The sequence below is a fragment of the Ranitomeya variabilis genome, chromosome 4, assembly GCF_051348905.1.
Source record: "Ranitomeya variabilis isolate aRanVar5 chromosome 4, aRanVar5.hap1, whole genome shotgun sequence".
Lineage (NCBI taxonomy): Eukaryota > Metazoa > Chordata > Amphibia > Anura > Dendrobatidae > Ranitomeya > Ranitomeya variabilis.
This window is the reverse complement of record NC_135235.1, coordinates 461,354,897-461,368,162: the sequence shown is the minus strand read 5'-3', so window position 1 is coordinate 461,368,162 and position 13,266 is coordinate 461,354,897. Positions and strand designations below refer to the sequence as shown.

General features: G+C 44.4%; 1 protein-coding gene across 4 annotated transcripts in view; it reads right to left on the bottom strand.

The window, feature by feature from the left end:
* The window catches only part of ELMO2 (engulfment and cell motility 2), a 69,862-nt gene that overhangs the window by 26,023 nt on the left and 30,573 nt on the right, over window positions 1-13,266 (bottom strand). For 2 of the 4 annotated variants that reach the window (XM_077251664.1, XM_077251665.1), the window contains exons 2-12: window positions 7,991-8,119; window positions 7,559-7,599; window positions 6,657-6,729; window positions 6,381-6,431; window positions 5,378-5,559; window positions 2,822-2,921; window positions 2,175-2,326; window positions 1,991-2,069; window positions 1,801-1,836; window positions 1,549-1,599; window positions 850-972 (exon numbers count right to left, since the gene is read on the bottom strand). In XM_077251664.1, coding sequence (XP_077107779.1) covers window positions 850-972; window positions 1,549-1,599; window positions 1,801-1,836; window positions 1,991-2,069; window positions 2,175-2,326; window positions 2,822-2,921; window positions 5,378-5,559; window positions 6,381-6,431; window positions 6,657-6,729; window positions 7,559-7,599; window positions 7,991-8,068 — 966 coding nt within the window. In that variant the 5' untranslated portion in view covers window positions 8,069-8,119. The remainder of the gene's footprint in view (window positions 1-849; window positions 973-1,548; window positions 1,600-1,800; window positions 1,837-1,990; window positions 2,070-2,174; window positions 2,327-2,821; window positions 2,922-5,377; window positions 5,560-6,380; window positions 6,432-6,656; window positions 6,730-7,558; window positions 7,600-7,990; window positions 8,120-13,266) is intronic. The other 2 variants (XM_077251666.1, XM_077251667.1) reach the window with 1 other exon arrangement.

Sequence of the window (13,266 nt, the reverse complement as noted above, 5' to 3'; positions counted from 1 at the left end):
CAGCAGCATAACACCCATGGTCCTGTGTCCCCCAATGAGGTGAAGGAGAAAACTAATTACTCCCTGCACCTAATCAGGACGTTTGTCATTTCTGTAGGTCTAATATGTACAGTCTTTACTGTCAATGATTTTGTGAAGGGATGTGGATGCAGACAAAGGTAGCATCTATGAATATTGCCTCCACATTCATGCGTTGTGTGGCTCGGGCTAATCATACTTTCATACATAAAATGACTGTATATGTATATTTTACTAAATGTTAAATTCCAGCCATTTACTTTCAGATAATATATCAATATGGGGATATGATTTTATGCAAAAAAAAATTAAATGTCATCAGAGCGCTCAACATTGTCTGGATCTCCTGGAAGCAATAACGCTAAAGTTATTTTGAAGGTAAAACACTAAATTCCTAAATCCCTGCATTAGCAGTTGATACATCTCAGAAAATTCTTAAAGTTTGATCCTTGAGTCCAGTGGGAAGTCTAATAATAATCTTTATTTTAATATAGCGCCAACATATTCCGCAGCGCTTTACAGTTTTTTTCAGTGACTGACAGCCATCACTGCATGCATGCCCGCACAAGGAAGGCTGTCAGTCACTCAGTTGCTCCGCCCACTGAACTCATATGCCCACAATGATCAGTTATTTCAACCAATAAATTACAGGTTATTTGTAGGGTTTGTGACTAAATCTATATAAATCTACTCAGCTCCTCCTACTCTATATCGGCAAATTTGACGGTATGTTTAACCTGACAGGTTCCCATTAAGGGTCCCAGGGGAGCTTGCTTGCTCCATAACATTCAATTGCTATGGCAAGAAAAAGATGGATGTTTTTTGTGTCACCTGGTCATTGGGGTCCATTTTAGTCATCATCCGTTCCTCCAGAAGGTTAAAGGTTAGCACCTGCAGCACATACAGCTGATGCGCCATCTCGGTCTTGATTGGTCGATTTCCTCGGATAATATGCTGGATAAAGCAAAACAGAAAGAAGTAATGGCTGAAAGTATAATGGCTAACTGAGGAATAGCAGTATTACTGCAGCAATGTAAATCAGGTAAGAAGAATCGGCTTTTGTATGACTAATCTTAGTAGTAAGATAAAATCACATGACCAGAGGTTAAAGAGAATGATGTGGTACAAAAAAATGTCTCCTATAATAACGTGAGCCGGACGCTTGTGCTGGCAATGTCCGATAATCTGGTGCCGCAATAAGTGCAATCTCAAGAACAATTCTTCAATCACCTCCGCACATGTAAGTAGTAGTAAATCCATATACTAAATTGGTACTGGACATTTATTTTTATTTTTTTACAGCCCTACTCATGCCAAAGGTGGGCACTAACAAAGAAAACAGAAGAACCAGCTAATGGGTCAGGCGTCCTTAAAGGGATGTGGATAAAAAACGGCTCAGTGTGGATGGATTTGGAAACCAGCACAGGAATGGGATGTCGGGATGTAAACTTTTGCTCTGGGGTCCTTGCTAATCTATTCTGGGTCAGCATTAATCCCAATGTCTCAGGGAATTAGTTTCCCATTACTTACATTAAGAATAATAGATCGGAGGTGCTTCTGTACAAAAACGTTTGCCATTTCCTAAACAAGAAAAAAAAAGGAAAACAATTATCTATACGTCGCACCAGCACAGAAAACAAAAGTAAAAAAAAAAAAAGAAAGTATCACGTGGAAGAGAAAAAGCTTGGAATAACTGAGGAACATCACTAACAGCAAAGGTGGAAGGAGTATCCATGGGTGAGGAACAGGAGGACAACAGAAACTCCCACGCGTGGTACTCACACTAACGGGAACTTCCATGAGATTCTGGGGCTTCTCCTGAGTGCACCACGCACACAAACAGAAGCAGAGATGGGAGTTAAGAGCAGACAGCAACCAAAAGGACGCCACGGGATAATTACACAAGACAACACACAAGCACACAGAGCGCCGCTTGTCACATGCTTGCAGAACGTGAGCAGCGGACACCCACCTGCCGCTTTTCCTCTGGTGCCTTCAGAAACAGAGCATTGATGAGTGCGATGGCATACGTCTGGATTTCTTGGTTACAGCTGCACAAAAGATAAAAAGCAGAAAATCAGAGTTAAAACGATGCTGCTCGTGCCTTTTATGCACACACGGAGCATGCTATGCCAGGGGACGGTTCTAGGACTTACACTTGCAAGTGGCAAATAAGTTGGCCCACGGTGATTTCCTCTGCGATTTTATGGTACAAAGCCTGGCTGTTTAATACCATGCTCTCCAATATAGCTAAAGACCGCTGAAGAATAGAGACATCCACAGACTGCTGGGATACGTAGCCGCAAATCTGTAGAAAGAGGAGATGCATGAACACAGGCCCTTATGTACACAGTACAGATTCCAAGCCTATACAAAATTAGATGTATGGTCTCCACGGTAACAGACTACAAACCTTCTGTAGTCTGATGCTGCAGCCATATTAGCATACATCGGCAGGATTAGGAAACAGGTGCTGAATGACTACAGGATCAGACTATAAAGAACAGAGACACATAGGTCTGTAAACTCTACAATTGCCTGGTAGTCGGCAGTGGCTCACAAATCCCAAAGTCTAGTCTACAACAGTTCAGCAGGATTGGTCATTTGCCATTTGGTTAACACTTCCCCTGCTGGACCACAGTAACCATGTCAAGTATATTACCGGTCTACAATACAGAGGTAATTGCTATATATGAAGCATAGCAAGTAGTGCCTGTTATATAGGGGAGACGTCTCCAATCTGAAGGGAATACTCTGTTCATTTCCGCTCACTAAAATTTGGTCATTCTGGCATTAGACTCACCTGTTTTATAAAGATCGGAGAGACCATGTCCCAAGAGACTATTCCATGATCCATCAACTCCAAGAAAGCGGTCAATGTGAAGGCCAACATTTCACTGTAACTGAGAGGAGAGCGTGGTCACACCGGGAACTGTGGTCATATCACCATTACTAATGTTGGTGTGCGAGTGTTTCGGCGATAACCTAGTCCCACTGTGCACCGATGAGTCCTGCTCCTTCACATTATACCTTTGTTCATATAGAAACTTAGAAATTTGTTTGCACAATTAATAAGCATGTAGTAGACTGAATAATTAATTTTCCGCCTTTGCTCATCAAGCCTAGGTTTTTCATTAACAAGTAACGGTGATGCATATGCCTGAAAGCAGGAACGACATGTCCTGAAGCCAGAACTATGATTTACCAGCCTCCAGTAAAGTTGACCGCTTTATGTGCAGCATCAAAATTCTCCAAGAGAAAGAAGAAGCAAGAGCTGAGAAAGGATTCATGAAGCCAATGCATCTATGGCCATGAGAACAGCGTAATGAAAGGGTTGAAGAAGTCTACGATGCTGTATACACCCAGAACACCCATTAATCAGTTAAGTTCTCATTTACTACAAGGGGAGATGAGCTGCAGTATTCAACAACGACCACTACACAATACATGATGTTGCATTATTCTAGACCCTATAGCCCCGATTCATCAAGACTGGTATTTTTCACACCTCTCTTGAAGAGGGAGTAGAGTGCAATGCAAGATGCCCGATTCATTAAGAGCCTTTTAATGCAGGGCTGTGGAGTCGGAGTCGTTGAGTCAGAGCCCATTTTGGTGAAGTCGGTGTCATGGAAATTTAGGAGTCGGAGGTTTGGCTTACCATATCCACAGCCCTGTTTTAATGTGTGCATGCCAAAATCTAATTCCAATGAACGGACCAGAGTAAGATTTATGGTGTAAACTCAACGCTTGAAAAGCCGGGGTAAGATATGCCATCCACTTTGTCAGAGCTGTGAAATGCCAAAAGTCAAAATTTTTTTTGCACAATTGCATGTTGCGCAAAAAGTGTGCAATTTTTCAAAGCTTTTTCTTAGGTAAAAGCTTTGTTGAATCGGGGCCCCAGTGACATTTTCCCTGTAGTGCCCTAAATGTATGACTGCGGTATGACTGTATGTCTAGCTGATCTCCAAGGATTCCTAAAGCCAGACCAGTGGAGATCATTTGATTGCTGGGACAGCTTCAACAAACCTCAGGTAGAATGGGCAGCACAGGAAGGATATGTTCTTTCCTGAGCCAGATGGAAGAATATATTACCCTATATCTCTATCCTCCTAGGATTAAATTATAAAAAAAAAAACACCTGGGATCTGCTTCAGTGAACCATAGGCCATGTGCACACGTTCAGGATTTTTCGCGTTTTTTTCGCGTTTTTTCGCTATAAAAACGTGATAAAAACGCGAAAAAAACGCTAACATATGCCTCCTATTATTTACAGTGTATTCCGCATTTTTTGTGCAAATGTAGCGATTTTTTCCGCGAAAAAATCGCATCGCGTAAAAAAAAGCAACATGTTCATTAAAAATGCGGAATTGCGGGGATTCCGCACACCTAGGAGTCCATTGATCTGCTTACTTCCCGCACGGGGCTGTGCACACCATGCGGGAAGTAAGCAGATTATGTGCGGTTGGTACCCAGGGTGGAGGAGAGGAGACTCTCCTCCACGGACTGGGCACCATATAAGTGGTCAAAAATAAAAGAATTAAAATAAAAAATAGTCCTATACTCACCCTCGATGCCTTCCCGCCTCACCACTGCATGCTGCCGCTTCGGTTCCTATAGCTGCTGTGCGGTGAAGGACCTGTGATGACGTCACTGTCTTGTGATTGGTCGTGAGCGGTCATGTGACCGCTCACGTGACCGCTCACATGACCGCGACGTCATGGAAGGTCCTGTGCGCACACACCAGCTATAGGAAGAGGAACGGACGCCGCTGAGGAGATGTCTGGGTGAGTATAACCATTTTTTTTATTATTTTTAAACATTCTATCTTTTACTATAGATGCTGCATAAGCTGCATCTATAGTAAAAAGTTGGTCACACTTGTCAAACAGTATGTTTGACAAGTGTGACCAACCTGTCAGTCAGTTTTCCAAGCGATGCTACAGATCGCTTGGAAAACTTTAGCATTCTGCAAGCTAATTACGCTTGCAGAATGCTAAAAAAACCGCGAAAAAAACGGAAAAAAAACGCAAAAAAAAAAAGCGGATTTCTTGCAGAAAATTTCCGATTTTCTTCAGGAAATTTCTGCAAGAAATCCTGAACGTGTGCACATGGCCTTATAGCAATCCTTAGGCATTTGAAGTTTGAGACAAAAGGTAGATTAGATTTTTTGCAAATCTAGGTTTTCTGCAGATAGTAAAGTGCACAAAGCTAATGGTACAAGTGATTAACATTGTTAAGTGTAGAGAATGTTTATTAGAGCCAAAGGCTTAATTCAGTGGCAGGAAGCCCAGAAAGACGAATGTGAAGATCATGTGTAAGACTTAGTAAGAAAGCTAGATCCATTATACAAGGTACTGACTGTGACAAGAGCTTTGTGCCTCCTTCAACCAGTCGGGTGAGAACAGTCACTCCATCCATATTAATGAACTCCGTAGCAAAAGTAGTGTCGGCAGATAGCTTAGCCAGTTCCTTCATAGCATCGAGCCTGGAATCCATGCTGGAGCACTGTATCCTCTCCAAAAGCTGGCGGGCTGCCCGGGACTAATGAAAAAAGTCACAGCTAGAGTAATTGCAAAATGGAAGACAATATTTGGGACAATTAGTTAAAGCGTACCTGTCACCCCCAAAATCGATGGTGAGGTAAGCTCACCGTCATCAGGGGCTTATCTACAGCATTCTGTAATGCTGTAGATAAGCCGCCGATGTAACCTGAAAGAGGAGAAAAATAGATTAGATTATACTCACCCAGGGGCGGTCCCGCTCCGATGGGCGTCTCAGGTCCGGTACAGCGCCTCCCATCTTCATTCCATGACGTCCTCTTCTGGTCTCCGCGCCGCGGCTTCGGCGCAGGCATACTTTGCCCTGTTGAGGGCAGAGCAAAGTACTGCAGTGCGCAGGCGCCGGAAAGGTCACAGAGGCCCGGCGCCTGCGCACTACAGTACTTTGCTCTGACCTCAACAGGGCAAAGTATGCCTGCGCCGAAGCCGCGGCGTGAAGACCAGAAGAGGACGTCATGGAATAAAGATAGGAGGCGCCGGAGCGGACCTGAGACACCCATTTGACCGAACCGCAGCGGGACCGCCCCTGGGTGAGTATATTATAACCTCTTTTTCTCCTCTTTCAGGTAACATCGGGCGCTTATCTACAGCATTACAGAATGCTGTAGATAAGCCCCTGATGACAGTGAGCTTACCTCACCATCGATTTTGGGGGTGACAGGTTCCCTTTAACTTACAGCAGTCGTAAAAGAAATCTGTCACTAGGTTTATGCTACTCAATACAAGCAGAATTATGAAGGGGTAGAGAGCCTGATTCCAACAGAATCCTTTAATCAAAAGTTGATAAGTTATATATAAACCTACCGGTGACACAGCCAGGCGTAAAATAGTTCCATTCTTGATATCTCCACGAGTCTGAAATATTACAGAGAGTCAGTACAGAGAAATGGCCCAAAGGACAACTACACAAAAAGGTAAAACACAGACAAGTCCATCAGAGGCTCCGACCTGTGCCATTTACATCTCTGCCGATGCGGCAGAGGGCCTTTGGGCTTCTTCAGGCACCAGGGTACGACTGTACCCCACACATCCTAACCCTATGTCCCAGAAGAGGCTTCATAGTAATGCACAGTCACTCACCTGCTCAGTGATGTACAGCTGGGGTCCATCCGCATAGCGGAAGGCATAATACTCTGGGTTTGGCAAGGACCACCTGAGGAGAAATGAAAAAACAAGACGGTTTTAAGCAACAGCTAAATAAAACGATTTTAGATCATTTGTAACCATGCTATGGTCAAATTTATAAAATAATCGCGCATCATTTCTAGTGTATGTACTGCACAACGCCATGCCTCTATGTGAACGCCATTACTGACTTTTCACATTTATGTAGAACAGGAGGAAAAAAAAACAGGTTGCTTTCTTCATTACTGTGGACTATCCTCTCACTTGGAGATTGGTTTGGCTGCCTTTTTAGTCCTCTGCGGTCGGCTGTAATTTTACTAGTTTACTGTGGCGATTTTTATCTTGGTTCTTCTCAGAACTCGCCAACCTCCTTTCCTCATCCATCTCTCTTTCCACTCTTCTATTACATCTCTGCTGTGTCAGTCACTCCTTTGCCAAATAACCAGCGAATACAATTCATATCCCTGATGAGACTGCATAACCTGGCTCCTCCATTCATTCCTTCGCTCTTGCTCACACGCTTTCGTTCTGCCCTAATCAGCAGTTTCCATTGTTGCGTCTTTACCCTACAACAACCTGGCCACCACTTTAGATAAAACCTACTATACAAACTCTGTCGGATCAGGTTAATACTGCAGCAAAGATGAAGGACTAAGTATTTAGTTCCCCTGACCTCTGATTTGTCCCACAGACACTTTAGATTGCTCATTAATCCATCTTATTCTTTACCATGCTGAATAACTAAACAGCAACTGTCTATCAGATGCATATGTCAAGAAATATTCCTGGCATATATGTCTGACGTAATGTCATGTGCATTATCACACCAATATGAATATTAAATTTCCAGTACTGACCCGTCACACACCTCCTTGATAATTGATGCCAAAGGCCGTTTCTGCAAGAGAAATATCAATCAGGGGAGGATAAAACATCTGACTTGTGCCTACTACTGTGGAGTCACCGCCATTGGTGGCTCTTTCATTAGTGATGTAAAGAAATCAGAGACCGCGACAAAAGAAATATGGCCGTCCACAGCGGATAACAGCTGCTCACTAACGGATTCAACCACTGGGCCCGTACTGATGAGCTGATCACCAGCAGGTCCTCATTTAGAGAAGGTGTTGTCCAGATGAGCTGATCTAGGAGTACCACCTCTGTGACCATGCAAGACTTGTGATAGGTAAGAGCTCATTCCTGCTGCCGACAGACTTGTAGGTTATGGTGCGGAAATGGAATAACCAGTAATTAAGGGTAAATGGGGGTTTACATGGGGGGGAGTTGCTTACCTGATCTATTTCAATCAGCTGAGCATTTGCTCCAGGCCATTCAATGGCTACCTTCACTATATCCGGAGGTGGAGGCATATTGCCCGGTGGCTTTGCTGGCCAGCCTTTCGCTGGAGCTCTCACTCAGCTCTGAAAAAAGAATGAAAAATCACAATAAAAGTAGCTCAACTGGGGAAATCACGGAATAAAGCTGCTCTAAAAGTCTGATAAAAAAGCCAGCTCATCACAGACAGCTGAAGAGGAAATGGCTGAGGAGAGGATCGCATGCCATTGTATTTGAGGAATGCTCATCCTCATGCCAGGAATCAACAGATGCCAGGAGAGGAGAGGCAATACTGCCAAACGTCATGGCGTTATCCCTACGGATTCCCCGTTACTAAGAAAATCCTGCTGTCAAGGCTATAGCAATGATTATTGTGTAGATCCATCCCAAACTGGGGTACAAGTAAAAAAAACCTGCATAGGAGTCTCATGAGGACAGTGTTAGTTCATGTGCCCACTAAGCACATATGGACATCATACAGATGGAATAACTGGCCTACTCTGTATAAGACAAAATGGCTATGCCAAGATCGGTCCCATCCACGGATTACATGGTGGATACCTTCCCTGAGCCACATCTGCTTTTATCTTGCTTTCTCCACCCTCGCATTCTCTCCCATGGTGTTCTCTCGTTTCTTTCTTCATTTGTTTCCCTCTCCTTCCATATACAAGACGTATCAAACGATTTACCTTTTCTCTAACCGCACGCACAGATGTCACCCCCCCTCTTGTCCAGATTCCTGACCGACAAATGTGCCTGTTCGTGTAGCGGAACATATATCTCCAACACTCCTGTATACAATAATAGTCACAGTGGTCATAATAGTGGTCACTTCCTACTATAAATCAGAGGACCCAAATAATCGGTAACTGCAAAACCCCAAGCTGCGCAAAAACTTTGTGATTTTGGCCATATTTACACTCGTCCTGGCCAGGACAGGACATGGCAAAGCCTGCATATCTAGTTCATCATAATTTGCTAAACAAAAGTAGCGTCCATGATGTCAGAAACATACAAGTCCCTGGCTGGAGTAACTTTTCTGGCAAAGGGCCACACCATTTGTAAGATGTGCCTAGTTCATTAAATGGAGGGCACTTCTTAATGAACACGACGCATTTTACGCCAACGTACTTTTTATCAAGAGTGTCGTGATAAACACCAGTCCTAATGAATCGGGACTTATATGTTTCATTTGACAAACAAGAGGATAATTTGGGGACAATTCTGTTTTACTTTAGTGAGGCATTCTGTATAGTATCATGTAAAATATAAAATGTGGTGACTGTGTGCAAATAGGTAAAAAAAATAAAATAAAATGGAAAAATACAATTCCTCAAAATAGGCCTTCCAGGCGCAGGATCTTGCGGAATGACGGTGCCCGCCTGTGCCAGGGCAGCTACACCCACAACCAGAGTGCCACAGATCACACTTACCCTGAAATAAACAAGACTACAGTGCAGATGAGAGAGAATGTCGCCCACACGCTGCTCCCACTGCACACACACTTCCCGTCTATTCACACAAAGGGGAGTACGACTATGGAGAAGCTCCCATTGTGGAGCCATGTATGTGCAGGGCACATATGGACAATGATTAGGAGCTATGGGATCCAGTCTTCTGTTTCTATGGTGACTCTCAGGGAGCACATCTATCAGTATAAAGCAAGCGATCGGAGGCGATGGTATACAACAAGCTCCTCCAACCCTACAGTGACTCTATAGACATTCATAACTGTAGAAAACGTATCTTAGACCCAAACACCATTCTCTACACTTTGGCACAGATTCATCACGTGAGGGTTTTTTAAGTCACTTATTTTGTGGGATTTGTTGCCATTTTATTGCACCAAGATCTTCAAAATGGCGCACTCTGTCATGAATTTTGTGCAAAGTCAAAAACGGTCCTTATTTTTCTTCTTAACCTTTTTTGCGACTGTTTAGCAAAAAAAAAAAAAAAAGTAAAACGTGTTCCAAAATGACCCAAAAATTGCACCAAACATCTTGGCGTACAAGTAATCACTCTGAAGGGAATTGGCATACATTTGTGTCAAATTTTCTCACTTTTCGAAAAGTAAACAATTATGAATCAGGTAAAAACATCTGGAAACTGGAATCTAAACCCTAAATTGTTCATAATAATGTTTACCCCTGTGAAACTGCATGACAAAAATGCCATTCTGGTACAACCCCACCATACAAATGTTCCTGAAAGTTTGTGAACCGTCCAGAATGTTCCATATAGCTGCAAATTTACTGAAAAATGATTTTAGATTTTCACCACAAGTCCTAAAAGTAAAGAGAAGCAAATAATACAAATGAGTCAAAAATAATAAGGCTCATTCAGACAGTCCAAAATCAGACCACAATGCACAGACTGGCCGCGGCTCTCCCAACCCAAGTGGGACAACCTCATAGAAATGCATGAATCCGTCATGCTCGAGTAAGGAGACCCACGGATAGACCGTGCATTAGTGGTCTGATGTCAGACCTGAGCTCTTTAGGCCACCTGCACACATTGAGTATTTGGTGAGTTTTTTACCTCAGTATTTGTAAGCCAAAACCAGAAGTGGAACAATTAGAGGAAAAGTATAATATAAACCAGGGGCGGACACAGACTGCTTGGGGCCCCTGTGCAGGAAATGTGCCTGGGCCCCCCTCCTTTTAAGGCGACAAAGCTAAGGGACTGTGCTATACATAAGTGAGTACACTTTATACTAAGGGACTGTTAGACATAATAATAGATAATAATGTCTTCCTCCACCTCCCCCTGTTCTTAAACCCATTATAAATTCCCCGCATCCCATTATTGCCCTCTCCCCCACCCCCCATGATTGACCTCTTCACCACCTCCATTATTGCTTTCTCCCCCACCACCCCATATCATTGCCCATTCCACCACCTCCATCATTGCCTCCTCCCCACCACCCCCATCATTGTCCTTTCCACTGCCACCATCATTTCCTCCTGCCCCACCACCCCTATCATTGCCCTCTCCATCAACCCAATCATTGCCTTCGGCCCCGTCACCCCCATCATTGCCCTCTCCTCCACCTACACACACACACAGCGCCATTCACCTCTCTGCACACACACCTCACCTCTGCTCACACAGTATCCTGAAGCCGCACCATAGCTGGCAGCTTCCTGTCTCACACAGCCGTGGCGCTAAATGATTATGTCATTCTGCCGCTGCTGTGTGGCAGGAAGCAAGATGGATCCATTCTCTGCAGCTCCGCTGCCTTTTTCTCTTGCAGGCAGCGGAGCTGCAATCCCATGATGGCAATCTGGCCAGGGGCCCCCCGGAGACGGATAAACTGGCCAGATTGCCCTCATTGTTAGCCACACTGCAGGCAGGGATGGTTTTAGGCAAAGTGGGGCCCTAGGCAAAGTTTAAAATGGGGCCTCAAATCCTAACATATTGCACATCACACAGAAGCATTTCTATTGTATTTACAAGCGCTGAGTTCAGGCCACTAAAGGAATGTGATCGACAATACTGAAGTTGTTCAACGCTTGTTTCCCAGCCTCTTTACACCGTCTGAGAAAAAATGATGGGAACAGAACAATCACTAATAGATCACTAACAGATCACCATACAGTATCATGTTACCAGCAGCACACCTACAGTTTACAACGGCGATGTGCTGCTGAGAACAATTTCTGTTCCGGCATAACCAATCCAATCAATGGATGAATAGGCAGCATTTTACTTGTTTAGTATAATACACCTCATAGTCCTCAATATATTATAATGTGCACCACAGTCCTCCATATTGTAAAATACACACCGCATAATCCTCCATATAGTATAATACACTCCTCAGTCCTATAATTCACTTCCCACAGTATAATGCACCCCATAGTTCTTCATATAGTATAATGTATTCCCCATAGTCCTTGATACAGAATAATGCAGCCCACATATAGTATAATGCAGCCACCCCATAGAGCATAATGCAGCCACCCCACAGAGTATGATGTAACCCCCATGGAATATAATGCAGCCACCCTCATATAGTATAATGTAGCCCCCCATAAAGTATGATGTAATCACCCCTCATAGAATATAAATATAATACAGCCCACCTCCCCATAGAATATAATGTAGCCCCATCAAAGAGTATGATGCAATCCTCCCTCATAAAATCTAATACAGCCCCCATAGAATATAATACAGCCCACCTCCCCATAGAATATAATGTAGCCCCCATAGAATATAATGCAGCCCCCCATAATATATAACACAGCCTTCCCCATAGAATATAATGCACCCCCCAAAGTATATAACACAGCCTCCCCATAGAAGATAACGTATAATGTACCCCTTAGTATACAACACAGCCCGCATAGTATACAGCACTGCCCGCATAGTATACAGCGCAGCCTCACAGTATACAGAACAGCCTCATAGTATACAGCGCAGCCTCATAGTATACAGAACTGCCCGCACAGTATACAGCGCAGCCTCATAGTATACAGCGCAGCCTCACACTATACAGCGCAGCTTCATAGTATACAGCGCAGCCTCATAGTATACAGCGCAGCCCCATAGTATACAGCACACAGCCTCATGGTATACAGCACACAGCCTCATGGTACACAGCACACAGCCTCATGGTATACAGCACTGCCTCATAGTATACAGCACACTGCCTCATAGTATACAGCGCAGCTCTCCCCCCCAGAATGGCCCCACAGTCCAGTACTGTTATAGAGTAAAAAAAAAACAACTAACAACACAGCACACTCCTCACCTCTCCTCGTGCCCGCGCTGCTTCCAGTTCCTGCTCCTGCCGGCACACAGTGAGTGCGCGGCAGTGTCTGTCAGAGGCAGAGGGGAGGATGATGGGAGAGGGAGCGTCAGCTGACGCTCTCTCCTCCATCATTGCTTTGAACTGTACCGGCAGACGCCGGTATAGTTAAATGCGGCGGGGGAGTCGGCGCTGGCGGCAGGCGGGCCCCCTGCCTCACAGGGGCCCAATAGCAGCTGCGTGATGTGCCGCTAGCTGGGGGCCCCTGGGGGAGCGAGGACCTAGGCAGCTGCCTGCCCTAACGCCGCCCCTGCCTGCTGGGCCCCCCTGGAGCCTCCAGGCCCCTGTGCAGCTGCACAGGTTGAACAGGCGGTATGTCCGCCCATGCCTCTGTCTCTCTGTCACCAATCTACGAAAATATGGGGAAAAAAAATCCACAAAAATGCTTTTCTATGTAAAAATCTAAAAAAATTAAATATTATA